Source organism: Delphinapterus leucas, chromosome 6 (genome assembly GCF_059928025.1).
Source record: "Delphinapterus leucas isolate spDelLeu-1000000601 "Yukka" chromosome 6, BTC_Dleu_Yukka2, whole genome shotgun sequence".
NCBI lineage: Eukaryota > Metazoa > Chordata > Mammalia > Artiodactyla > Monodontidae > Delphinapterus > Delphinapterus leucas.
In genome coordinates, this window is record NC_143134.1 from 88,063,061 (window position 1) to 88,086,477 (window position 23,417).

A 23,417-nucleotide genomic window follows, 5' to 3' on the forward strand; every position below is an offset into this window, starting at 1 on the left:
TATGAGTTAGTTTCCATGATTCTCCCTTCTACTTGTTATGTAATATCAGTGGATCTTTAAAAAGGATGAGGAAAAAAGAAAAGGGGAGCTGATGGGCCCAGGTAAGTGGACTTTCCTTAGAGAAGGAAGCCTTCGTGAAGCACGTGTGGCCTAGAAGGCAGTGTAGTTTCTGACGAATAGGAAAGGAGTAATCTCTGGTCTTTATTCTTCCTCTCCTGTGGCTTGCTGGAAGTGTCAGTTTCCTTTGGTGTATTGTTCTGGATTTGGTAGATAATCAAGCCTGGGATTGCAGTCATGGTTTTATTGTCCAGATCATGGTGACTTGTGAAAGGGCAGTGGCCTGTTGGTGCCTCCAAATCTATGGCCATTGAGCATCCTGGTCCTGGCCTTAATTCCAGGCCTTAACTTGGCCTAACTTAACTTAGGCTCTGGGAAAGCCAGGGCTTGTTGGGCAAACACGTGTCCAAGACTGTATTACAAAATGGAAAGAGCTCAGCTACCAGGCCTTTGGGGTTTGCGGACTTATCCCAGATTCAGAGTGAACTCATGGAGCTTCTGAGGAAGGAACCCACTCTGTGTTCAGTCAGTTCAGGTAGCCTGTTGGAGTGACCCTTGGTAACAAACAAAGCTGGTCTTGTGGCCCTGACCCTGCATGCAGACCACTTTGGAAAGGGGGGAAAGGGTGACTGAAATTCTCAGGTAGACTTTGTCCTTTGGTTTTTGTAGCCAAATCTGGATTCTCAACTGAAAAGCAGGGGCCAGCAAATACAGGAGGTAAGGATTCTGGGAGCTGGACTCTGTGAACTACCCAGTTGTTCAGAGGACATCTCCCTCTTCTCCATGTCCCATGAGGTTTAGCTGACTTACAACTGAATCTACTAACCTCTCTGCCCTTTTTTTCTGCTCTTTCTCTCCTTGCAGAAGGAAAGCGAGGAGCCCTTCAGGTTGTGCTCTGGCCCTTTAGGGCCCTTTTTGTTGTCAATTCTCTCCTCTCCCTCCTGAGCACAGTGTGTGTGTGTGTGTGTGTGTGTGTGTGTGTGTACGCATGTGTGCTTATGATCTGTGCCTCGTGAGCTTTGGCTCATGCAGCTAGTCTGTTTTTCCTGAAAGCAGTTTGTGTGCATGCTCCATGCTTGTGTGTGCTCCTGCAGACATCCCTGGAGCAGTGTGAGAATGTATGTGCCAGCATGGTGCACATTCAATGTAGCATGTGTGTGCTTATACTTGTGCTCAGTTTGACTCCCCCAGATACTGATTGCCTTCCTCTTTTCCTACTTTGCACAGTGTGTGTCCATTTTCTACTTATTGCTGCAGATTGGCATATGCTGTAAACCCTTGCTGAGCCCAGCATGCATTCACATTTTGTATTTGAGAGCAGGAGCTTCTGTAGGCTTTTTGTACCTCTTGCCTGGGGCCTAAATGTGTGCTTCTGAGCAGGCTTCCTAGCCTCTCTGTGAGCACAAGCTTCTGTAGACCTGTGATGTGGTTTCCCCATGCCATGTGAATGCATGGTATACTAACGCTCTGTGCCTCCAAGCACTGGTTCCTGAAGACAGTAAGGGTTTCTTTTGCCAGTGATTCGGGCCCTAGTGAATACTGAATCCTCCCCCAGATGGGTGTGTGCACATGTTCTGTAGCTCTGTGTGCAGGATCTGTGCTCACCTATGTTTCTTCAGGTGCAAGTGGTATCTATGAATGTACCTCCTATAGGCACTTTGTCTAGACCTCCTCTCATTCCCCTGGCCCTCCTTCTGTGCCCTGCGTGTGCATGCTCTATGCTGTGTCTGCAGGCTTCTGCAGACCCATTGTCCCCTCTAAGCACAGGGAATGTCTATGATCTGAGCCTGTGAACTCTGGCTGCCAAAGGCTTTTTGTGACTTTGTTTCCTTAAGCCCAGTGGTTTCTGGCAAACATCTAATTCTAGGTAGGAAATAAAGATCTGCTCAGTGCGGTGACTGTTTCCAAAGGGAGGATAAGTTCTGGTTGGTAGGATCTGGGGATTTAGGGATGGGCTACCCCTCACAAGAAGCTTAGGAGACTTAATTCAACCACTTCTGGCTGCTTTTTGGGCCTGGCCCTCCCTCTACCACATCATCCCACTCATAGAACCAGGGCAGCAGGCAGAAGCAGCGAAATGTGGTCATGAAGGGCTATAGGCAGTAGACAGATAGGCTTGATTAGAATACGGGCAACCTGAGAAGGGTCTTACTGAAAACGGTCTTAAATCCGAAGTTCATCTGAAGCCTGATGCTGATCCAGGGTCATTCTTACCCACTTTTACATCGCTCATTAACCTTTCCTACCTCTCCTTTTTGTACTCTCGCCTCATTTTGTCTGTAACTTCTCCCATCTTTAGCCCTCCCAAAACTTCGCCCCTGTCCAGAGCTTAACAGCTTACTTCTGCCTCCCTTGTTCTGGAGCTCATTTGCTCAGGATAGTTAGCTGGACCCAGGTCTCAGGAGGCAGGGAAGTTGTTGGGAGTGGAGGGGTACAAGGAGGGATGGGAAGCCCCAGACCCGCTAGCTGTAGGTGTGTTGAGCCTAAACAGCATGGACCATTGGTTCTCTGGAGAGCCCTGGCAGCTTTGGAGCTCTCTGTACACTGCTTGAAGGATTTGCTTTGGGTCTTTTTACAGAAACCTTTAAAATGTGTTTTCTAACTGTTCCTTCCTTGAGTTATTTGGTGCCTCAATTTTCAACTTCTTATTGTAGAGCTCATAAAATTCACCAAAGTGATAATCCGAGTATCTAATCCGTCCTGGGTTCTCTTGTTAAATAGAGCTTATCAAATGTAGACTGTACTCAGTGTCAGTGAGTTAGAGCTTCAAGGAACCTAGGCCAAGTCCAATCACAAGATGAGACAGGAATCCAGAAAGACCAGGTCTGACGCTGGGGCAGCCAACAGAACTTAGGAATACAGCTGGAAGAAGACTGACCTCCATGTGAAATTGTCCTTTTGCTTTAGTGAGGCGTGGAAGCCTGCATGGACCCTTCTCCTGGCTTTGGCTTACTATTATATATACCAGTGGGTTGTGTGAGGGGCTGTAAGTTCTGGCAGCTCTCACATTCCCAGTGGACCTTAGTCCTGGGATCTCTGTGAGCTTGGCCTTATATCCTCCCTATTCACTGGGGAGAAGGGAGGTGAAGTACCACTCATTTCAGCAGCCCGCTTGTTGCCCTGGCTGATCATGGAATTGGCTTACACATCAGGCTGGTTATGTCACCACGTGGTGTATGTGACCTACACTGCTCTGAGCTTCCTACTTTATTGCTCACTGCTTGACCAAAGAAATATGGCAATCTCCCATCTCTCCCAGGATCTAACTTTTTTTCCTCTCTCTCTCTTTAAAGATCGCAGATGATGGTGATACCTCTCTGCCCCAGTGGCTCCCAGAAGGGTAAGTGTTGTACCACAAGGTTTCTGTGGATCTTATGCAGTCTGTTATGCTGCTTCTAGTTTTTCCCCTGGGAAGCAGGAGAAACAGCTTCATCAGCTGGATTCTGGGGAAGGAAGAGATTCCACTGTAGAGACTGCTTGGTTCTCTGGGGCAGAAGACAGAAGTCTGCAGACTGATTCCTCAGAGACAGAAGAGAGAGCTTTGCAGGGGAGGGAACTTTGGGGCTCCCCTATCCTTACCTCTGGAATTTCTGATATATTGCATCATAGTGGTGATATACCCTTTATGTATGGGAATGAGGAAACTAGAAACACATCTGCGTTTAGAGACAGTTTCCTTCTATTCCACTGTTGATAGTGTTGCTGATTAGATTACTCCCTGGGCTCCATCCATCTTCAGCTGTTGTGAGTCATCTACTTATTCCATTCCACTGTAGTGAAGACGTAAGTAGCGTCCCGTAGGAGCTCTGTGTGTTCTGTCTGTCTGGGAGTTTCAGACCCATGTGATTGCACCAGAGAGGCATTTCAAACTGCTCGACTGCTGCCTATAACTCACTGACTGTGCTTGAGAAAGAAGAGCGCTTAAGCACCTGCGCCACCCACACCCCCACATACACTCCTCAGGAGCGTGAGAACCTTCCTTCCCTCCTTGTCCCACAAAGGCCTTCGGACATAGAAATGCTCAGTGGCTGCCTCCTCTTCCTCGTCACCAGGGAAGAGAAAAGATTAGATCATAAAGTTGTCTACTGTATTTTTAAATGCTCCTTTTCCTTGTGATTTGTCTTTTTTATAGCAAGAGCTAAACATGTGAAAGAGCCACCCTTCTTTTGTCAAAAGCTCACTTGTGTTGCAAAAAAAAACTTCTCGGCTTAAGGAGTGCATTTTATAGTTTTCAGAATTAGCCAAAAACTTGTGGCGCCCATTGCTTCTTCAACAGCCCTTCTTCAGGGCTTTAGCTTTTTTCTTCAAATAATTTTAAAATCCATACATGCCAGTGGAACATATCCAGGCTATTTTTAAATGGAGCCATGCAGTGATTTTCTAAATGCCTCCCTGTTGTCTTCTTTCCCTTCCTTCAGCTTAGTCCTTGGAAGTTGTCACAACTTTCGATCTACTGTTGGTGTGGTAGTCTCATTGAGAACAAAGTTCACTGCCTGTATTCAGGAAGCTAGATTATTAGAAATCAGCATATCGGGTTGCCTGTTCCAATTCCTGGCCTTGACCCAATTTGTGGCTCCATTTTTGGCCTATATAGCTGGCAGTACACACTTACTCTTCTGTGACATTTCTCTTTTCACACCAGCTGTGGTGTACAACCCAGCCACCCTGCTTTCCCCACCTCGTTGCTTTCATTAAAACCAAGTACATGAGTTATTTTAATTGAAGCTCAGAATAGCTTCCAAAAGGTCAGAGAGGTTTTATAGTTCATCCCCCTCATTTTATGGAAGTGACACCAGGACCCAAAGAGAGGAAGGAAGTTTGGCAGAGGACATGTAGTGAACTAGTAGAAGAGTTGGGGATGAAATCCAGGTTATCTCAAGGTGAGAAGGGTGTTCTTTTGGGGAAATTCTCTGTTTTTTTATTGCATATTGTTATGGAGGAACAGACAAACAACAACAAAATTAGTAAGTATAGAAAAGGTATAAAAGTTTTAGAAATCTCAAGTTTCTCCAGCTGTAATTTTTTCCTGGTCCCTGTTGATGTGACCATAGGGCTAGGCCAGACTCTGAGTCACTTTGCTGTTTCCTTCTTAGATGGTCTTTTTTCCCCCAAATGATCTTTTGGAAGTCTCTCATCCACTTCCCCTGCCTCCATTTGATTATGCAGGCTCCTCTTTCCGTGGAGACCCTTTTTCTTCAGGAGGCTTGGATAGACAGAACTGGTGACTCTTTTACTCAGGTTGGAGAAGGTCTCCTTCTACATGTTATTGTTTGTCAGTCTTGCTCACCTAGGCAGCAGCTCTTCTGTAGAGCTATTCCTGTGGGCTGTTCTAGCGCAGATCAGGAAAGACTTATCTTTAGTCTAGCCTGAGTGTAAGGAGGAGCTATCTTAACCACCAATTCCCACCTTGCTTTATGGAGCACAAGGGCCTTCAAATAAACAAAGGAGCCTTGGACTGGCACAGTGGGATAAAAGAGCTCTCAATCCTTGGCTAAAACCTCAGAAGGAGACACTGAGAGCAGATTCCATTGTTTGTCATCCCATGGCTTTATTTCACTCATTTTCTGTCCTCCTTACCCCTCTTAAAGGCACACGGTGGAGGTCAGTTCATGTTCCTCTGAGGAGAAGATGAGCAAGGAGGATGGAACATTGAACCTGCCAGTAACTCAAGGTGAGACTAAAGGTACTGATATATTTTCTTCTCTCCTCAGGCCAGCTGGAGGGCTCTATGGCATTGACAGCATGCCAGATCTACGCAGAAAGAAGCCACTGCCGCTTGTCAGCGATCTGGTGAGTAAGGACTCTTGTGAAGGTTTAGGCTGTAGCCTTGGGATATCCCCCATTGGGACTTGGCAAGCTTTCAGGACTGGAAGTGGGGCCTTTAGTGACAAGTATTAGTCTGATGATCAATCATTTAAAGCTTTACTGAGACTTAGTGATGGCTTCAGTAGGACCTTACATTACCTCACTCCCTTATCAGAGCCCCAGGTTCTTCATTAGCTGAAGCTCCTACTAGAACATTTATAGCTTGGACCCTCAAAGCTGGGCTTCAGGGTCATCTTCTAGTTATCCATCTCCTCTAGGTGTCTCTATAGCCTTCTCTGATGACCTGTAATGGAAACTTCCTCTGGTCCTGACCTAGATAATTGAGATTCGTGTGTGATGGGCATGACAAATGTGACTCCTTCTTGGAGGTCAAGTCAAGTCTCCCAAGGCATAGGTTTTCTAGACTATCTCTGTACCCTTGTGTCTAGCATTGGGAGGTAGTGATAACAATTTGTGGAGTTGAATTGAAACAGGCTTAGGAGTTAAAGCTGATCTCAGACCTCCAGCATGACTAGAAGCTCCTATCTGGGCTCATACCTCCTAAGGCAGAATCAGCTCAAGGAATTTTCTGTAGTTTAGTGAGTAGTGGGGGGTAGAGTGGTACCCAGGTCATCTCAGAGTCCCAGAGCCAGATGTTCAGTAAGACTTGAACCCTTTTTCTTATTACCATTTTCTACTCCTATTTTCTTCTTTTTTTTTCCCTATTCAGTCTATTTTGTTTTTTCTATCCACTCCTTTTTTGATTTTTCCTCCATACTGTGCTCTTTTTTCTCCACCAGTTTCTCCCTACTTAATTGACTGAGTAGAAGTATCCTCTGCCATTTTCTCTTCATCATTTCTTTCTTTCCTTCTTCCCCCTGCTATTTGTATATCTTTCCCTTTTTCCTCCTTTCTAATGCACCTCTTTTCCCACCAACTCTTCATCAAGCTGGTTGGATGAAGATAAATTCGGATGTCATCTCTTCTTTATTACGTCTTTCATTGTCTTTCATCTCCTCTTTTTTCTCTTCTTCCTTTCTTTTCTTCCTACTTTTTCTCATCTTCGCCCTCCTTGCTCACCAGCTGTTTTTTGTTTAACTGATTGGATAGCAGTATCTCATTCACTTCTTGTTTCCTCTCCTCTGTCTTTTAACCTTGCCCATATTTCGCATTATGGCATAACTCGCCTTCTAGGCCTTGGGCCCTGGTCAGCTGTCTGGGTTGAAGACAGTTTTTAGTGGATAGAGGCAGAGGGGGTTGGGACATGTTTCCTACTTTGGACTATAGGGAAGAAACCTCTCAGTTGTCTCTGAACGCTTTCATGCCCTTGTGGGGCTTTAACATCATGTTGTTCCTTTCTCTGCTGTCCTCTGCACAGGCTATGGTAAGTGTCTCCAGAGCCCCTTTCTATGCTTTATGAGTCCATATCCCAAGCACCCGGGCACATCCCAACTGTTCTGCCCGCTTAGGCTGATACAGTGACTTCTGTCTGCCTAGTGTCCCCTGCTTTAGGGAAACTATGTGCCTCTCCAGGGGCTGTCCCTGAAGCTTGGGCTTGGCAGATTCATGGGCCTCTCTATTTAAGAGCCTGGCTAGCAGGACATCATAGCTGTCACATTTAACCCCCTACCCTGCTTGATTTCAATGAGGCTACATTGCCCCTCTCACTCTCAAGTGCCCTGCTCATTTGGGCTTTTGGCCTCCACGGCTTCCTGGGGTTGTGTGGGCAGGGGGTGGTACCAGAGAATAGAGGATATAGTATAGAATCATAGTTCCCAGTGATGGTTCTTGACTGTGACTCTGTCAGAGTTGTGTGTCTATCCTATTCTTCATGACCTGTTTCGGACTGTAATTCTAATCTTTTCATTTTCCTTTGCCTTCCTTTAAACAAGGAGTTTCTGTGGGGTCAGATACCTAAAAACTCTTTGGATGATAGGTACCCTGAGAGAAGTGCTGTTCTGTCATTGTTAGAACAGTCCCTTAGGGCCTTGGATTTGGATATTAACCTCAGGTTCTTATTACCTATTATCCATGGCAATCCCCTGTGAATGACAGTAAAAATAGAGAGAACATAGTGAGTTATCATCAAATAGCTTTGGTCACTGAAACTCCCTCCCCAGGGCTTTGCCTAGCCCTTGGTAGTAGCCAGGGCTGACAGCAAGTCTTCTCTCACAGTCATTGGTCCAGTCCCGGAAGGCAGGAATTACTTCTGCAATGGCTACACGCACCTCTCTCAAGGATGAAGAGCTGGTAAGTGACCCATGGGCTTTCAAGAGTCCACTGGCCTATGGTCCAGTGAACATCTCTGTAGCCAAACTTACCGGGAATTCAAAAGTGTTGGGCACACTCTGTTAATGAAACAGATAGCATCAAGTTTTCTACACTGCTCCCTGAGGCAAGGGTCCAGACCAGGAGTAAACCTTAATCTCACGTTGGAGTATGTGACCACCAATGTCAGGGTTTTATGGTAAGCCTAGTTCCCTTTGTTTCTCTAAAAAAGCCTGAATACTGGGACAAGGCTCAGGCCCAGCATTCAGGTCAGACCTATCTTGGATGACCAGGAGCACATGATGTGGAGGGCTTCTTTCTGCCAGGCTGGGCTGTGGGCTGGGCCAAGCTAAAGCATCTCCTCAATTGCCGGAGGAGAAACCGGGGTCTTGAGAGCCCTGCAAGGGTCTTAGTTCTGGTATCTCCCAGCAGAGAACTGAAGTTGCTGGTGGGTGATGGGATATGTGTCTTTCAGAAATCCCATGTGTATAAGAAAACCCTGCAGGCCTTAATCTATCCCATCTCGTGCACCACACCCCACAACTTTGAGGTCTGGACGGCCACTACCCCAACCTACTGCTATGAGTGTGAAGGCCTGCTCTGGGGCATTGCCCGGCAGGGCATGCGCTGCAGCGAGTGTGGAGTCAAGTGTCACGAGAAGTGCCAGGACCTGCTCAATGCCGACTGCCTGCAGCGTGAGTCTCCCTGTGGGGTGATGGTTGGGAAGCATGGGCAGCAGGGCGTCTCCAAAATAGTCTGGCAACAAAGAGCTAGGGTGGCTGGGACATCATCCCTCTATTCTACCTGATTCTGAAGTTCTTTCCTTTTTAGAGAAAGTAGGGTCCTAAGTCAAGAGACATTGCCATTCCAAATAACAGGTCTTGTAGCACTCTCTTAAGCACCTTTAGGGAAAATCCGTTGAGCTTTCTGGGGTCCTCTGATGGAGATAAAAATCCCTTCTAGGATTCACATGATCCCAGAGGCTGTGCTTGAGTATTGTACACACTATGGTGGCCATATTGCCCAAATGACTAGAGCATGTTTAATCAGCCCAAGTGACTAGAGCATGTTTAAAACTAATGAGAAGAGAGAGTTCTGTGAGGTTCTAGGCCTCACAGAGAAACCTCCTGAGGTCTAGACCCTAGGACTCAGGGAAGCTGAAATTTATTCCTTGATTATAGTTGGAGCATTTAGACAACAGTGCCAAGAACAGAAGTTTCAAATGGATTAGGCAGAGATCCAGATGGAGAATGTGCCAGACTCCCATGGCCCTTGCTAAATATGTGACTTGTGCTGCCATCGTAGAATGGGGAAAACAGGAGCAGGAAAAGCAACAAGTCTCTGTCACAGGAGGTGGTAGCACTCTAAGTCCTTATCTCCTTGCTCCACTCCTGCTGGGCTTGCACTGCTATAGCTAGACCCCAGGAAGAGCAGGGGTAGGGGATGTGGGATGTGGAAATGTATTTTCTTGCCCCTCCAGGTCTTCAGGTGTTACTCAGAGCCCAGCCATAGCAATGGAAACTTCAAGGATTGTGGTAGGAGAAAGGAAGGTTGCGTTTAGACTCACAAGCAGTTCATTGTCCCAAGGAAAGATATGTGACATAAAAGGGGCCCAGGAAGAAGCCTCAAGGAATTGTTGACTTAAAATGTCTTTCTTTGAAGAACGCTAGATTGGTGCCAGTGGCATGGCTATAGTAGACATGAAGAGACAGGCAGAACATAGCAGAAGTTGGGTGCTGGTGATGACTTTGCCCAAATCCATCATGACGGGTGACAAGCACAGGTGCCAGCAGACCCCTGCTTTAATTGCAAGAACTAGCAACTGGCTGCATAGGCTGTTTGCTGGAAGCCTCTGAAATGGTGCTCTGTAGCCAGGGTGTCCATCTTCCCTTTAAGAGCCTTTCAGAGGTCCCAGTCCAGGTAAATAGCATTGCATGGGATATGCTAAATGGCAAGAGTAGGATGCAGCCCAGGTCATTTTTCATTTATCAGAAAACATCTTCTGACTAAGGCTTCTGTGAAGCACAGAGTGGAATTAAATGCCCTTCTGTAGGCTTCACTGGACAGAAAACCTGCTTTCCATTCTCCCAGGGTTAAGATGCAGATGTTGACCTTTGTCCTTTGCTCCAAGTTTTGTAGTTAAGGCCTAAGACTTTGGAGACTGGAGAGAGGTTAAGAGCCAGTCTGCAGGATCAATAAAGGAAGGATGGGTCCTCTGCCCTGAGAAGCCTGGTTGGTGAAATACACTGGAGGAGTCTTTGTTCTGCCATAATCCTTAGGACAGCAGAGGAAGCTTACTGACCTTTGAGATGAGCTGGCTGGGGTCATGGCTGGTGAAAAAGACCCTTGGCCTTGCCAGGATAATAATGATGGTAACAATAATAGGGACTGTTTATTACTCAATAAATAAAGCATCTAGCCCAGTGCTAGATGGCAGGCACTGGGCTAGATGCTTTATATATGCTATCTAATATAATGCTTATTACAAATCCTGAGAGATAGGTGACATTTTCTTCTCTTAGAAGAAGCCTACTTACCCAGCAGGGAGTAGTGGAGTCAGGATTTGAACTCAAGTCTGTCTGATACCAAAGGCCATACTTTTCTCACCATACCACACTATTTTCTGAGATTAAAGACACTGGAGCTATGGGGCAGAACCCAGCTATGTGCTGTGACGAATTGTGAGATCTGTATCGTGGCTTGGCATTCGGATGAGATTGGTGGAGTTGTTGTGCCCATCCACAACCCCTCCTTGATAACTGGGATACCCATTTTGATATTTTGGCCTTAGACTTGGAGGGTATCTCTCAACAAGCATGCAGATGGAAGAAAGACAAAGCCAAGTGCAGACTGAGCTACATATTTTGTTTTTCTTTTTTGATGAAAAACTCAACTTATATCTAAATAGAGAGAATAGAATAATACACCGCCATAACGATGATCAACTTTTTGCTACTCTTTGAGTTGCATTTTAAACTCCATTAGCTAGGCATTAAACTCTAGCAGGCCCCACAGAGATCAACTTTTCCCAGAGACATACCAGTGTCTTCCTAAGCTTTTCCCACGGCTCAGTGACCTCTCCCAGGCCCCATTCTTCAGCCTGATCCTTGGTCTGGTAGGTGGCCTGTTGGTTACCCTACTCTCTGTCTCTGGCCATTCTTCAGGGGCTGCAGAAAAGAGCTCTAAACATGGAGCGGAGGACCGGACACAGAACATTATCATGGCCATGAAGGACCGCATGAAGATCCGAGAGCGGAATAAGCCGGAGATCTTTGAAGTTATCCGGGATGTCTTCAATGTGAGCAAAGTTGCCCATGTGCAACAGATGAAAACAGTGAAGCAGAGTGTGCTGGATGGCACCTCCAAATGGTCGGCCAAGATTACCATAACTGGTGAGCGGGCCAGAGTTTGAGAGGACAGGAGGGCCTTGGCTATGGGGAGGAGCCTGGGGAAGAAGCATCCTGAGTGTGAGGGAGTAGGGGCTGGGGAGAAGGAGCACAGAATGAAGGAAGAGGGAGGGCCTCATTATTCATCACTGCTCCTCTCCTAGACTCTAATGCCAGGGGGTGCTGGGAGAGGCAAGACTGGCACCTGCAAACAATACGAATGATAATACCAGGATTTGGTAACAGTCTGATGTTATAGACTTGGTTAACAGTTTGATATTATAAGAGTGGGGAGGGTGGGGGTAAGGGGACAGGCAGGAGATTAGTGAATAGTTAACCAGTGATTTACTAACTGGGTGGATATGGCTGAAGCAAGCATGTATCAGAACAGATAAGGACCTGTTGGGGTAAGTGTAGGGGTAAGTGGTCAGTTAGGGCTCCAGTGGGGAGGTAGGATTCTTGGGCTAGGCTTTGAAGGAAAGGCTCGTGGCTTAGGGCTAAGGATAGATGTGGAGGAGTGAGAAAATCTGCTCCTGTGCAAGGAGCAGATAGAGGCTGCTCTAAGATGGGAAATATGAGTCGTACTTTGGAGGGTTTATGACTTCTGGAGTGTACTCTGAAGCCTCCTTCTATGTGCATTTGGGTTGCAGTGGTGTGTGCCCAGGGCCTACAAGCCAAGGACAAGACAGGATCCAGTGACCCTTATGTGACTGTGCAAGTGGGCAAAACCAAGAAGCGTACCAAGACCATTTTTGGGAACCTGAATCCTGTCTGGGAGGAGAAGTTCCATTTGTAAGTCATAGTGGGCTTTGTCTTACCTGGGACTGTGTATGTTTTGGGAGCAGCATTAAATCTCATTGTTCTGGGCTTGGGCTCTAAGAGAGATGGGTCAGAGGCAGTGGAGAAAACCCATTTCTCACATGCTTCAATTGGGTAGCAGCTGTTCTTTCTCTGGGTTTCTTCTCATAGACTATTGTATCAGGGTTACTGTACCCAAGCCCTGTCTTAACTAGGGCTATTAAAGGGGGCTTTGGGCGTCACATACTGCTTTTTCTAGTGCTAGAAAGATTTTATTGTACTACTGCTGAGTGACAGAACCAGGGACTGCCCAGCCAACTGTGTATTTTCCAGCCCTGCCATCCTGCCTAGGAAGGGTTAGGCTCTTCTAGGGAGTGGGGAGGGAACATCTTTGTCCTACAACTGGATAATTCTGGCTTGAAGATGGAAACCTGGGATTTGGAGAATTTTCCATTTTCCTTAAGGGCCCTGCTTTTCTTTCTGCCTCAGCTTCCACTCCCTACTACTTTATTCATTATCTCACTTTTTTATAGACTATTTCGTATGACAATGAGGGATGGTTGTTGAAAAATGGCAAGCTCTAGCCGAGGACTTGGACTAATGTCTGGTGAATCCAGATGCTTTGTCACACCCCCTAATGCCTAGGACCAGGACTTTGTGGGGTTTTTTGTGTTTTTTTTGCGGTACGCAGGCCTCTCACTGTTGTGGCCTCTCCCGTTGCGGAGCACAGGCTCCGGACGCGCAGGCTTAGCGGCCATGGCTCACTGGCCTAGCCGCTCAGCGGCATGTGGGATCTTCCCGGACCGGGGCACGAACCCGTGTCCCCTGCATCGGCAGGCGGACTCTCAACCACTGCGCCACCAGGGAAGCCCAGGACCAGGAATTTGAATCAGCCAAGCAGGCAGCTTATGTAGAGACCTTTTTCTGTTGGCTCCTTGGAAGGGGATTGGGGAAAGGGATTGGGGCCTATAAAATCAGTCTCTAATCCAGAGACAATAGTTACTGGGGGGAGCACTTGTTTTTCAAGAAGCTGAATGGTTCCTGCTTGAATATTACCTATGATTAATTCTAAATGAATTGGCTCTATAGTCAATTTTGCCCACTTTTATCATTTAGCAAGCAATTTGTATTCTGTATAAGGCACTATACATGATGTTGTGTATTGAAAAATGTATAAGACATCCCTGGCTTCAAGAGGCTGATTGATGATTTGTCTATTATTTTTCAGAAGACCAGTAGCTATACTATAATATTTTAATGGAATGTGCAAAGATATTATGAGAACATAGGGTAAGGAGCAGCAGATTCTGCCAAGTACAACTTTTGGATAAGGCAACAGGGATCCAGAAAGCAACTGCTGGGGAAGAAGAAGAGAGTGAGGGAGGAACCTGGGCAAACTACCTCCTCCAAAGCAAACACCATGGAGGAAACGATAATTCAAGTGGATATTAAAGAATGATAGAAATTCACCAAGCACACTCTTAGATAGATGGGGGTGTTAGGTAGAAAGCTAAAGCATATATGACCAGATGGACTTACCATGAACCTTTAACACCTTTATGGACTTCATATAGGATTCTGGGGAGGCAACTAGCAGCTGCTTCCTAGGGCTCTGCGGCATCTGTCTGGCTGTTTTCTGTTGGTTTTGTTGGTACAGCTAGCTGATAGGAAATCAGAATTGTCCCTAATTACTCCTCCCCTCCTCGCTTTTGTCCCAGGGCAATAAGGACTGGATAATGGTATGTAGAAATCTACCCAAGCTAAGGAATGAAGAGCCACTTGGGACTTGAGTACCACTGTTCTTTGACTCCTTCTCTTCCTCTGCAGGGCCTCAAGTGCAGCTGATAGAGCTTTGGGAGGGAATTGGAAGTAGTAAGAGTAGGGGCTCCTGGGTCTCTTCGTAACAGAGCCTTCCTAATTCTTTCACAGTGAGTGCCACAACTCTTCTGACCGCATTAAGGTACGTGTGTGGGATGAGGATGATGACATCAAGTCAAGAGTAAAGCAGCGGCTAAAGCGAGAGTCTGATGATTTCCTTGGCCAAACCATCATTGAGGTTCGAACACTGAGTGGCGAGATGGACGTCTGGTACAACTTGGGTGAGGAAGCAGGACCAGAGAAAGTTTCTGGGAAGGGAGAGCATGAATGGGGAACCTGGGGAAACTCCTATCTACCAAAACCACCACTCAGTCCCCAAAGCACACCTCTATACAGAGCCTTGCCTTCCCTGCAGAGAACCGACTGTGCATAGAGATGGGGGACAGAGGAGTGGGGGTGTCTGGAACTCACTCTGGCTGGACAGTTTCCAGATTTCAGAAGGTCTTTTTATCTTCATACTCAGCCCTAATGCCTTTAGTCCCTTGGGCACTTCTTTTCTCCCACCCAGCCAGTTCTGGGGTATTTGTGGACTATATGGTCACTGAAATTAATTCACCTATTAGGTGAACACTTGGGTCAGTGCCTCCTTTTCCTTGGGTTAAGCCAGGTTGGGGGCTGTCTATGCTGTCTGCAGTTGCATTGGTGTCAATCTCCAGTCTTCTTTCCTTCCTAGAGAAGAGGACAGACAAATCAGCCGTCTCAGGGGCTATCCGACTACAAATCAATGTGGAGATCAAGGGGGAGGAGAAGGTAGCCCCGTATCATGTGCAGTATACGTGTCTCCATGAGGTGAGCCAGCTCTTGGTAGATGGGATGCCAGAAAGCAGTGTTGGGAGGGGCCTTTGACAATAAGTAGGATTGCTAGATGGTTGAAGATCTGGAGCCTATTTTTATTTTGTTCTTGGCTCACTGTGCTAACCTGGACAGCCCATATAACAGTCCCAGCCTCAGTTCTCTTTTACTAATGTGAGAACAGCCTACTGGGGCCACAGGAGTTACTGAGCAATGACTTGAAGGACAGAATTTCTATAGAATCCTATTCACATTCCCCTGGTCTTTACCAGCAGGTTTTTTTTTTCTCCAACATATATTTAACTCTTTAATATCAATATATATTTTACTCTGTCTTCTACAGAACCTCTTCCATTACCTCACAGACATTCAGGGCAGTGGAGGAGTCCACATCCCTGAGGCTCGAGGAGACGATGCATGGAAGGTGTACTTTGATGAGACTGCCCAAGAAATTGTGGATGAATTTGCCATGCGCTATGGCATCGAGTCCATATATCAGGCTATGACGTAAGGCTCCCCTGGGGCTCTAGGAAATGGCTGCTAACCTTTGGAGTAGCTAACAATGGAGGTACACTGACAGAGTGGATAGGTCTTCAATGGGGTAGTATGCAGTGATTCATTGCTTTCCTCTCTGAGCTGGGTAGGGTGGATCTGTGCAAAGAGAGTATATGTATAAAAGGAGTGTGTTGCGTTTCCCTGGTGGCACAGTGGTTGAGAGTCTGCCTGCCGATGCAGGGGACGCGGGTTCGTGCCCCGGTCCGGGAAGATCCCACATGCCACGGAGTGGCTGGGCCCGTGAGCCATGGCCGCTGAGCCTGCGCGTCCGGAGCCTGTGCTCTGCAACGGGAGAGGCCACAACAGTGAGAGGCCCACGTACCGCAAAAAAAAAAAAAAAAAGGAGTGTGTTTATCAGTAACTCAGGGGGAAGGTATTAGTCTGTGTACCTCGGAGTTCACAGGTAGGAAGAGAAAAGGGCATGGGAGGGTATACAAGGACAGACTTGCCCAAACATCACAGGCCTGAGCAGACAGGGTATGTGTGCTCAGGTATATGTGTGTGACAGACAAGCTTTCATAAACTGGCCTGGGAGTCGGAAAAAGCACTGAACTGTAGGGAAAGCAGCTGTGTCTGCAGTTGACCAAGACTCCTATAAAAGAAATTCCCACCTACTATGAGAAGAGGTGTAGTCTGTGTATTGGAAAGGCTGCCATTAGAAGCAGCACTAGGAAGCTGCACAGGAAGCAGCACTAGGTAAGCAGAGGGTAGCTAGTGCCCTGGCTGTGCTTCATTTATTCTACAAACTTCTACTTAGTTCCTTCTATGTGTCATACATTGTGCCACATGCTGAGAACACAAAGATGAATAAGATGGGGTCTCTGTGCTTGGGGAACTCAGTCTAGCAGAAGAGACAGACCAGTAAACAAACAATTACAATATAATATAATAAGTGCTATAGTAGAAGTAATCACAGTGTATTATGAGAGCATCTAAATATTAGGGGAGGGCTTTGAAGAAAGCTGTTGAAGAGTTGACACTTGAAATACAGAAAAGGAGGAAGGGTATTTCTGGTAGGGCATGTGCAGGGATGCTAAGATGCAACAGAGCATAGCCTATTCAAAGAATTACAAGAAGTTTAGTTTAGATGGAAGAAACATGTCGAGGATTGAGGTTGGAGAATGGGCCCTCTGCCATTCTTACTCTGTTCACTCTCCCTGGATGAGCTCATTCAAGCCTATGACCTAGTCACTACTTCTGAGCTTAGGACTCCCAGATCTCTTTCTCCAGACCAGACCTTTTCCTGAGTTTCAGATCCATTTTCATTTGCTTCCTGGCTATTCTCATAGGCACTGCAAACTCAACATGACCAAAATCCAAATCAACATTATCTCCACCAAATCTGTTCTTCGTATATTCCCTATTTTAGTAAATGGAACAATTTATTACACAGTTTTCCAAACAGAAATTTAGGAGTCAGCCTAAACATTTCTTTCATACTACCACCATTCAATCAGTCTCTAAAACCTCTAGATTCTACTCCTAAATATGTTTTTAATCTATCAGTATTGCTATAGCTCAGTAATAATAATAATAACAGCAACAGCAACAACTCCTATGTACCATTTCCTTATGTGCCAGGCACTGGTCTAAGTAATTTATGAATGTTAACTCATTTAATCCCCATATCATTATTATTCCCATTTTATAGATAAAAAGACTGAAGCATGAAGAAGTTGAAGTAATTTATCCAAGGTCACTGAGCGCTGGAGCTGAGACTCAAACCCAAAGTCTGGCTCTAGGGTCTGTGCCCTTAACCATTCCTCTGTTCCATTTAGTGCTTCATTGCTTCTTTTCTGAGTGATTGCAGTAACTCTTCAATTGGTCTTTCTCTCTTAGTCTTATCTCTCTCCAAGTTTTCGTTTCTAATTTTTACCCTCAAAGTGACCTTTCTGAAAGACTAATCTGATCACAGTATGCCTTTGTTTAAAAACTTACTATAGCATCTAGGATAAACTCCTTTGTTATCTGTTCTCTGTCTACTTCTCCTCTTGCATTTCGTAGTATTCCTTTATCAAACACCTGAACAGTAGCCATGAGTGAGGTTTCCCAAATGAATGACTCTCCATAAGTATATTTGTTTTTGCAATACAGTTTCCCTTTGCCTGCACACTTCTGCATTTGATTGATTCTTACTAATCCTTTAAGATTTGTTTCAACCATCTCTTTGGGAATCCTTTTTCTAATCCCTTCTAGCCCCCAGCCATTCTAATTTAGGTGATCTTCCTGTGTGTGTCCACAGAATTTTTGCATAGCATGCCTTGGGTTATTGACTTACTTTCTAACACCTGCTTTCTCTGCCAGAATGTCACCTCTTTGGATTCTGGCCCTTAGTGCCAGGCCTGGCACATAGCACACGTTCATTGATGTATATTTGAGTGAGTAAATTATGAAAATCCTTGTATGCCACGGTGATCGGAAGCTTCATACACATGAGTGAGATCTTTTGATTACTTGACCTTTGCTGCAAACCCTGAAGAGCCTTTGAGGCTGAAGGTGCTGTTTTTCAGGCACTTTGCATGTTTGTCATCCAAGTACATGTGTCCTGGTGTGCCAGCAGTGATGAGCACCTTACTGGCCAACATCAATGCCTACTATGCCCACACAACCGCCTCCGCCAATGTCTCTGCGTCTGATCGTTTTGCAGCCTCCAACTTTGGGGTGAGTGTGACGTAAAAACATGTAACCTGATTGTTATCAGTTAACAAAGTTTGATTTTTTAGTCAGTACTGCAGAGCTGATATGCCTGAAATTCAGATAGTTGCCACCTGGATAATGAACTTATTTCCTTATGGGTAGTTAGACTATACTAGTAGACTCTCCTCAGACGTGGATAAGTGAGAAAAGGTGAAATAGCACCACTGTGGTTTGTGGGCTGTGGCACTACCTGTGCTCAGGGAGAACCTCTCTGGGCCAACAACTTGGTTGAATCACCATGTTCCTCAGTCCTGCAGGTTCACAAAGCAACCTTCTTAATATTATTCAGTCTCTCTGTGATGGATTCATACCACTTAAGTTCATATGAGACTGATGTCTAAGCAAGAATACCAGTTGCATACCTGAGCCTGTCCCTTTTCCAGTGTCCGGACAGTTTTCCTGATCCAGGGTATGCCCTTTCCTGTTGTTAAGGTACTTGTGAAGTTGAATCATTGTTCATACTGTCACCTGACATAAGTTCAGTGTAAACTGGATGGTATATATCAGACTCACCACAAATATTACCTCTTTAGGGATAAAATTACTGATACTCCCAAATCTACTGGATCTCTGAGCCCTTTTTCTTGGTACTGACCACTTTTTTGATGTTGTTGATAGTCTTTCTGTAGATGAATTAGTATCATTGATTAAGCCAGTCAAATATCTGTTCCATTCTGTCTCTCCACATTATGTATTGACTTAACTAATATCTAATGCTATATATAATATTATCAATATGTGAGTTCTAGGAGTGCTGCACCAACAGCTTACAGGAACATGATTCCACGTTTAATTATACCTTTTCTATAAAAATAAGCTATTAAATAGTATTTGTTATTTATTTTAACATTTAAAAAGTATAAACTAAGGGAAATGATATGGAATGTGGTTTAAAGAGAAATCCCCTTGTGTCTCCCTGATCACCTTCCAGATGCATCACTATTTTTCTCTCCCGTCGTCACTGCTAGGCTGTGTCTGTTTAACTGTTGAGAGCTATTCCAAGATAAGTTAGGACACCACAGACACAGGAACAAGTTGGAGAATGTGTTTAGAGTTTCCTTTTATCTGACTAAGATGAGTTAGAGTCCCAAAGAGATGGAGATGCACTGGTCATCTCTTCTTGATTTGTATAGAAAGCTGTTTCCCCTCCCAGAGACTTGCTTTCCTCTTGCCAGTGTGAGAAGATTCCCCAGTTTAAGTGCTAAGAGATGGAACAGGAAAGACCTATCCCATTTCTCTTTTGCATGGTTTGTTGTTCTCCTCATGGGCAAATATGGGACAGGGTATGTCCCCAGCTCAGTGTCTCCCTCTCACCCAGAGATGGTTCTCTTTTTGCTACAGTCTAGAGAGCTTGGAAATAGATTATTTCTTTTCCTCATTATTTGTTTATCACCCTCAGAAAGAGAGATTTGTAAAACTACTGGACCAACTGCACAACTCACTGAGGATTGACCTCTCTACATACAGGGTGAGTGAAGACATGGCTGTGGGGTGGGACAAAGGGTAGTATCAAGATCAGTCTAGAGAGACTGTGGACCAATCATGACTATAAAGATGGAAGGCAAAGAAACTTGGTCTTTGTCATCACATCCACATATACGGCCAACGTCACTGACACCTGTGGTTCTTCAAACTCCAAGGACCATGCAGTGTGTAAATAGTAGCAGGTGTGGCTGCTTTTTATAGATCGTTGGCTTTCTAACCCCACTCATGTCACTCTACCAAACTCTCTGATGACATATTCATCAAGGAGTTTCCTAAGGATAATCTCTTCCAGAAAGGCCCCTTTAAAAATTAGATAATTATATTTCCTTATTGCATCTTTCCATATTCTCCTCATTTTCCAGGAGAGGTGTGAGAGTCTGGCTAAGGGGAGAGAGAGTATCTTGGCTTGGGCAAGTAATTTGTAGCAGATGTCATGTCCATTTCTAGAATGAAGGGAGGAAATAGATGTAGTAGGAGGGTGGGTGCCTAGGACAGGACAGGGAAATGGGCAGTTTTTCCATTCTTTCTAAGTTAGGCCTTCTTAGAATGACTTCATTACTTGCTTTAAAGTGTTGTGAATTTCCAGAACAGGCAATATATCCACATTAAAAAGTAAGTATAAAAACAATCTCAGAGTCAAAAAGAAGTGAGATTTTAATTATCTGCACTTTCAGTGCCCTCCCTTTGCACGAATAATGGAGAGTTGACTGTATATCTTGTATTTGGCATATAAGTAGCCATTTGAAGGTTTAAAAAAACAACCCTTAAAATGGAGAGTGGCACAGCATCATCCCTAAGCTTTCTTTGGCAGCTTCCTCCTAAAACTCCTGCCAAGGAGAATGAAGTGAGGCATGGTGGAAAGATCCTAAGGAACTCACTCCAAAAGCAGTTCTGCTCAGAGCTTTGCCATCTGCTGGCTCCAGAATGGTGGAGTAACTGGGATCCACTATACAGAAAGTACATGTCTTGGATCCCAGTCTGGTCTGTAGCATGGCTCCACTTATATTCCAGGATATACAGTTAGATTGTAACTTTTGAAGAACTCACTGTTTGGGTGTAAGAATCTTCACCCAAGAAAAATGTGTGTGTGTGTGTGTGTGTATGTGTGTGTGAGTGTATGTTCATTTGTGCAAATGCTCACACATTGCATGGGAAGTAGAAGTAGGGTTGGGGGTAGGATGTGTTGCTTTCTGGGCTGGGGATTATTAACCCCTGCTTTTGGCAAGGGCCTGTGTCTGTGGAAAAGAGAGGGAGACCTGTGGTCTTACAGCTTTTTTGTTCCTCTCAACTAGGGAAGATCCCAGTGGGTAGCACTTAGGGAAGCTTCTGATTTCATTGCTTTTGGCAGGAAAGGCTTTCATATTCTTCTGTTCCTTTCTTACATTTGCTTGATTGGCAATAGAATAATTTCCCTGCTGGGAGCCCTGAGCGACTTCAGGACTTAAAGTCCACAGTGGATTTGCTGACCAGCATTACTTTCTTCAGAATGAAGGTAAGAGATGAACTGGGCTGGGCAGTGCTAGGCTGGGGACCTGGCCACAGGGACATGGAGAATAAGAATCACTGGGCATAGTCAAAGGCTATAGGATTTATCACCTTTAAGCCCACATTTCCATGTATCTGTTCCTGAGTTACTTCGAAGAAGACCATGGGTCAAGGAGGTTGGGCTAGGCAGTTCTCCCCATCAGCTGTCCTGACAGTTTCATCCCAGGGCAAGGTCCAGGGACCTACAGAGGGATGAAGGAATCTGGAATAATTTGGGGGCCGTTCTAGGAGGAGAGACCACTCAGGTGAGCAGGACCCTGGACCCATATTGTTTTTTATTAATTGGCAGGTGCAAGAACTGCAGAGCCCTCCAAGAGCCAGCCAGGTGGTAAAGGATTGTGTGAAAGCCTGTTTGAATTCAACATATGAGTATATCTTCAACAACTGCCATGACTTGTACAGCCGCCAGTACCAGCTGGTAAGAGGTTCGGGATCAGGTGGGGCCAACTGTCAGTCATTCTTGGAGCCTCAGCTTCCCTTTGCTGTGGTCCTGGTGGAAGGGAGCTCAGGATAAAGTCCTTGATGTTCTAGAGAGTGAGTGAATTGTGGAGTGGGGACCATCTAGACCACGTGAGACATTTGTGGATGGACAGGAATCACTGGACAAGATGTGACATAACTGAGTTGAACAGAAGTGGCAACAATAAGTTTTACTTTGGTATTGAAGAAAAGTGACCTACATTTGAGCACAGTTCAGGGGGTGAGTAGGTGAATTCTTAGTCCTTCCCAGAGTCTTTGGTTTCCCCCGAGGTTAATTTTATTCTGACTCATGTGAACCCCTCTATGTTCCAGGCTCCCTTCCCCTGAGATCTAAGCTACTGGCTTGTGGATGTTTAACTTTTCCCTCTGACCACTTTTCTCTGCACTGCATGGTCTTCTGAGACATACTCATTAGCTGACTATCAAGGCTAACCCTGTCCTTCTGGGAGGCTGAGCTACTTCATCTGGTTTAGGCTGGCATCTTAACTCAGTACCTGGTGACTTTGTATGTTTTTCTAAATCCTTCCAGTGGTATCCTTTTTTGTCTTATTTCAAAGCCAGGACTTCCTTCTGGGTCTAATTACTCAGTTACAGTTGATATTTTAGGAATGTCTTGCTGAGCACACATTTGTAGAGTAGATTCCCTTCAGTCCAACAAATATGTGTTGAATGTTTGTTCTAGGCCAGCTCTGAGGAAGCATAGTGCTCCTTCAGTTAGTTCACAGTCACATAAGCATATGTATAACTCCAACCAAAGTCTGTTAGAAGGGACTTGAAAGAGAGATAAATTTGAAGGAGGAAGAAGTCACTCTTGATGAGATATTGGGAAAAGCTACATAAAACAAGGGTATTTGAGATAGACCTTGAAAGGCAGTAGGATTTGGATAGCAAATGATGGGAGGACAACCTAAATCTCTGGGACATTTACCCTTTGGTGAAGACATCCAATTTGTAATTCTTCCCAGGAGCACCTTAGTAAAGACTAAAATCTTGTTCATACTCCCCCTTTGCATTGTCAAATTTGCTTTTTGTTCAGGTACTATCTTTACAACTTCCTCCTTTATTTGTTTTTGGCTGCGTTGGGTCTTCGTTGTGGTGTGCGGGCTTCTCATTGTGATGGCTTCTCTTGTTGCGGATCATGGGCTCTAGGCACGCGGGCTTCAGTAGTTGTGGCTCACGGGCTCAGTAGTTGTGGCCCAGGCTCAGTAGTTGTGGCTCACGGGCTCTAGAGCACAGGCTCAGTAGTTGTGGCACACGGGCTTTATTGCTCCGTGGCATGTGGGATCTTACCAGACCAGGGCTCGAACCTGTGTCCTCTGCATTGGCAGGCGGCTTCTTAACCACTGCGTTACCAGGCAAGTCCCACAACTTTCTCCTTTTTAGGTCTGTAAAACCTCCCACTGGTTCTGAAGTCCATGGGAGGTTTTCCTGGGGTCTTTGTTTAGCTTGCCACACTTGAGGCTCTGTCATCCATCTGTGGATTCTCTCTGGTAGGGGAAAGACACTGTTCGCAGCTTTTATCTTTCAAGTATGCAGCGGTCTGTCTGAATATTTGGTCGCTATTCCCTAGCATGAGATGAACCTAGACTTTGAAAGAGACCTTACAAACCATTCAGGGACTTTCTTTAGCCTTTGTATTTTGCTAACTGTTTTTTACTTTCTCTCACTCTC

At 45.4% G+C, this 23,417-nt stretch overlaps 1 protein-coding gene across 14 annotated transcripts in view; it reads left to right on the top strand.

Moving 5' to 3' along the window:
- The window catches only part of UNC13B (unc-13 homolog B), a 217,056-nt gene that overhangs the window by 175,990 nt on the left and 17,649 nt on the right, over nt 1-23,417 (top strand). For 8 of the 14 annotated variants that reach the window (XR_016393585.1, XM_089913356.1, XM_089913350.1 and 5 more), the window contains 14 exons: nt 727-774; nt 3,351-3,397; nt 5,769-5,847; nt 8,038-8,112; nt 8,606-8,825; nt 11,250-11,522; nt 12,167-12,308; nt 14,244-14,413; nt 14,866-14,981; nt 15,328-15,491; nt 18,050-18,200; nt 19,636-19,704; nt 21,124-21,213; nt 21,556-21,684. Coding sequence is in view for 13 of the 14 variants with exons in the window: in XM_089913356.1 (XP_089769482.1) it covers nt 727-774; nt 3,351-3,397; nt 5,769-5,847; nt 8,038-8,112; nt 8,606-8,825; nt 11,250-11,522; nt 12,167-12,308; nt 14,244-14,413; nt 14,866-14,981; nt 15,328-15,491; nt 18,050-18,200; nt 19,636-19,704; nt 21,124-21,213; nt 21,556-21,684 (1,773 nt within the window). In the remaining variant the exon portion in view is untranslated. The remainder of the gene's footprint in view (nt 1-726; nt 775-3,350; nt 3,398-5,768; nt 5,848-8,037; nt 8,113-8,605; nt 8,826-11,249; nt 11,523-12,166; nt 12,309-14,243; nt 14,414-14,865; nt 14,982-15,327; nt 15,492-18,049; nt 18,201-19,635; nt 19,705-21,123; nt 21,214-21,555; nt 21,685-23,417) is intronic. The other 6 variants (XM_089913362.1, XM_089913355.1, XM_022600084.3 and 3 more) reach the window with 4 other exon arrangements.